At 53.8% G+C, this 3,381-nt stretch overlaps 1 protein-coding gene across 2 annotated transcripts in view; it reads right to left on the bottom strand.

The window, feature by feature from the left end:
* The window catches only part of Map3k9 (mitogen-activated protein kinase kinase kinase 9), a 62,731-nt gene extending 59,560 nt beyond the window's left edge, over positions 1 to 3,171 (bottom strand). Inside the window, exon 1 of one of the 2 annotated variants that reach the window (XM_021201608.2) lies at positions 2,486 to 3,171. In XM_021201608.2, the coding sequence (XP_021057267.1) occupies positions 2,486 to 2,870 (385 nt within the window). In that variant the 5' untranslated portion in view covers positions 2,871 to 3,171. The remainder of the gene's footprint in view (positions 1 to 2,485) is intronic. The other variant, XM_021201607.2, reaches the window with a different exon arrangement.
* Positions 3,172 to 3,381: the final 210 nt, after the last annotated feature.

Genomic DNA, 3,381 nt, shown 5'->3' on the forward strand with positions numbered 1-3,381 from the left:
AAAAAAAAAAAAAAAGCAAGCCTGACTCTCCCTGCCTGACTAGACATAGGTATTCCATTCACAGTTCTGAACTTATCACAGGCTGTAAGCCCCAGAGGGGAAGTTCAAAAGGGCAGCTCTGGGGATGTGTTCCTGTCCTCAGGCTTTTCTACTCCTAATCCCGGGGACAAGCTTGTCAATCATCTTTGTTTTCTGAGTCACACAAACTCAACTGGTGGGCAGAGCTAGCAGGTGAGACACTCCCGCTGAAAGGTTATGATTCCTTGACTAGTCTCACTCCTACCCTCTTTTTACTCCTTTCATCCTTGATACTTAGTAGCCACCACTCAGCAACTACTGAGGAAAGAGCTTTTGACTGGAGCTTTGTGAACTCTCAAAAAGAAGGCCTGTCACAAGTAAGCTGAAGTTAGAACACTTACCAGAGCTTTCAACACCAAGCTCCTCAAGTGAATTCTTTCCACAAGCACAAGGTCCTCCCATCTGGGATCCAGATTCAGGAATCCACTCTATCCACGGCACTGACATATAATAGGTAAGTCCTGGCCACATTACAGGGATTCATCTCTGAATGAAGCACACTGATGACATGTCTGGCGCTCAGTGGAAAGGTTCTTTTAACCTAAGTCATGTTGGCTCCTGACTACTATGACAGCCAGGAGCATAAGACGTTGAGAAAACTACACAGGCTGTTTATGAACGCCATGTAACTTGTACATGCTCATGTTAGCAGTCCCTAAAAACAGCATCACAGTCCCTAAAAAACTCCACCCACTCTCATCTCGAGGATGCTGTGGCCAGGTAGTGGTGCACGCCTTTAATCCCAGCACTTGGAAGGCAGAAGCAGGTTCATCTCTGAGTTTGAGGCCAGCATGGTCTACAGAGCGAGTTCCAGGATAGCCAGTGCTAGGCGGAGAAACCCTTTCTCAGAAAACCAAAAAACTAAACAAACCAGCACACTGTGTTTCCCAATATATCAGATTATTCATGTCTTTCAACATATGGTCAAGCTCATCTTCAGCACTAATTCCAAACACCATGCCAGGGCCCCTTCATTGGTCTCTATCTTACCAGCATTGCCAAAAATCTGTAGCACTCAAAAGCAATCTCAAGCAACTTGCCTGCCATTTCTGGGCATTATAAACATCAAAATGTGTAAACAAGAAACTGAATGAAAGGGGACATATCTAAGGAAAACTAAAGACTTGACTCGCTTGACAGTCAAAAGGCCAAAGGGAAAAGAAGAAAACAAGAAGCTGCCATTCTATTTCAAAATCATCTTAGTTGATGTAATTGTTCATTAAAATAATTGTTCATGTAAAAATAAGTAACAGATAAATATCATAGATGAAAATTTAAAACTAAATACTCAAAGTTAGCCCTTTGTAATGGCTTCTTTCTTAATCAAGTAGGATGCAAGGTACATAAGACAAGGAACAAACTGCTACCGTATATGTAAGAATGCCTTCTAACTGGAATTATGGAAACTCTTAAACGCTATAAACTGCACTTGGAGAGACTATCATCTTCTAAACCAATCAAGAATATACACGTGAATAAGAAATTACAATGGCAATTTAACTCAAAGAAAGAAAAAAAGGAAGGAAGGAAGGAAGGAAGGAAGGGTTTCATTAAGAGTGTGGAACAAACGGTTCCTGGGAAATTGGTGAAAACCAGGACACAGGGAGAAAGGTCCTGGGAGGGAACCCTGGTCTTGGCCCCTGAGATTTGGCCAATGCCAAATATAGGCAAGGATCTAGGGTGGAAAAAAAAAAGTGTTGTGTGAACAGTATGGCTGTAAGGGAAAAGGACTTAGCCACTGTACCTGCTGATCCTGAACTCCCACGAGGGACAGACATACTTTCTCCCTCTAATTATTTCTCCACTCGTAACTTTGCCCCCTCCCCTTGTACACACCTTTCCTAACATATTATTCCGCAAGATTCCTCAGGGTACAACTTTGAGATACAGTACGAGAACCCAAGAAATCAACACGAGATTTCAAAGGCACCTGACTCTTGAGTTCACACACGCTTCCGGGACTTGTGAACCTGCCCAGGCAGGCGGGAGACACCTCCACTTCTCTCTAGACAAATACCTTTAAGAGGCGGAGACAAGCGACAGAAAGGTCCGCCGGGTCCATGATTAGGGAACTAAGGTTACTGGTGACAGTAACCACCTGCTCTCCAAACCCCTTCCAGATCTGGAGGGGCACAGGGGGCGGGGGGGGGAGGGGGACTGGGACGTAAGGAGACTCCTGCTAGGTTTTCGAGAGTTGCTACTTGAGCGAGTCAGATGAAGGTGAAGAAGCCCAGTGTTCCAGGCAGGGCCTGCGACTCTGGAGCTTCTGGGCAGCACCAGCTAAAGCCCCTGCAGCCCAAGTGTCCACCCATGCCCGGGCCAGTCACTCCCGACCCGGGACTGCTCCTCGCCCACTCTTAGGCCTCAGCCTCCCGTCCCCACCGGGCACCGGTGCCCGCCTTCTTACGCTGAATGGGCGGGTAGCAACTGGGGTCCTCGGCGCCCTGCTGGCAGCGGCTGGAGAAGGCGCTGCGCGGGGTCACGTAGTTGCTGGGGAAGATGCCCACCCGCTGGTTCAGCTGTCCGGTCCACCAGCCCTCATCGCCGGACACCTGCGAGTCCTTGGACAGCACCTCTACCACATCGCCCAGCCGCAGGGTCAGCTCGTCCTCGCCCGCCGCCTCGTACTCGAACACAGCCGTCCAGTAGGGCAGCGCGGCGTGAGATCCCAGCTCGGCCGCCGCCTCCTCCTCGTCCTCCTCCTCTTCGGCCCCAGCGCCCGTGGCATCGTCCCCCGGCGGGGCGGCAGCGGCGCTCGCCAGGCAGCCGAGAAGCGATCTGGAGGACTCCATGGAGCGGCTGGTCCATAGGGTGCGGGGCGGCCGCCCGCGGGAGCCGCCGCCGCCTATTGTTCATGCGGCTCGGCAGCGCTGGGGGCTCCGCGCCCCCGACGGCCGCCGCAGGTAGGGCCCGAGCAGGCTGGGCGCGCGAGAGTCGAGGACGCCCGGTGCGCACCGCGAGCGCGCACCGCGGACAGGGGCGCGGCGCAGTCCCCGCCGCCTGGCGCCCCCGCGGGCGGCCTCGCCCCTCGGCGGCTCCCACCTGCTCGTGCCGCCCGTGCCCGCCGCCCGCTGGCCGCTTCCTCCCCGCCCCGCCCCGTGCGCCCCGCCTCCCGCACGCCCGGGACCACCTGACGCGAGTCTGGCTCCGCCCCAGCCCTGCGGACCCGGGGGCGGGGCCTCCAGGATGGGCCCGCCTCCACAGCCAATCCATCCTCCCATTGGCCCGCCGTGGCTGTCCGTCTCCTGAGACCTCATTGGGTGGCTCCCGAAGGTGAGACCGAGCGTGCGTTCGGACGGTCCG

The sequence above is a fragment of the Mus pahari genome, chromosome 7 (assembly GCF_900095145.1).
Source record: "Mus pahari chromosome 7, PAHARI_EIJ_v1.1, whole genome shotgun sequence".
Taxonomy (NCBI): Eukaryota; Metazoa; Chordata; class Mammalia; order Rodentia; family Muridae; genus Mus; species Mus pahari.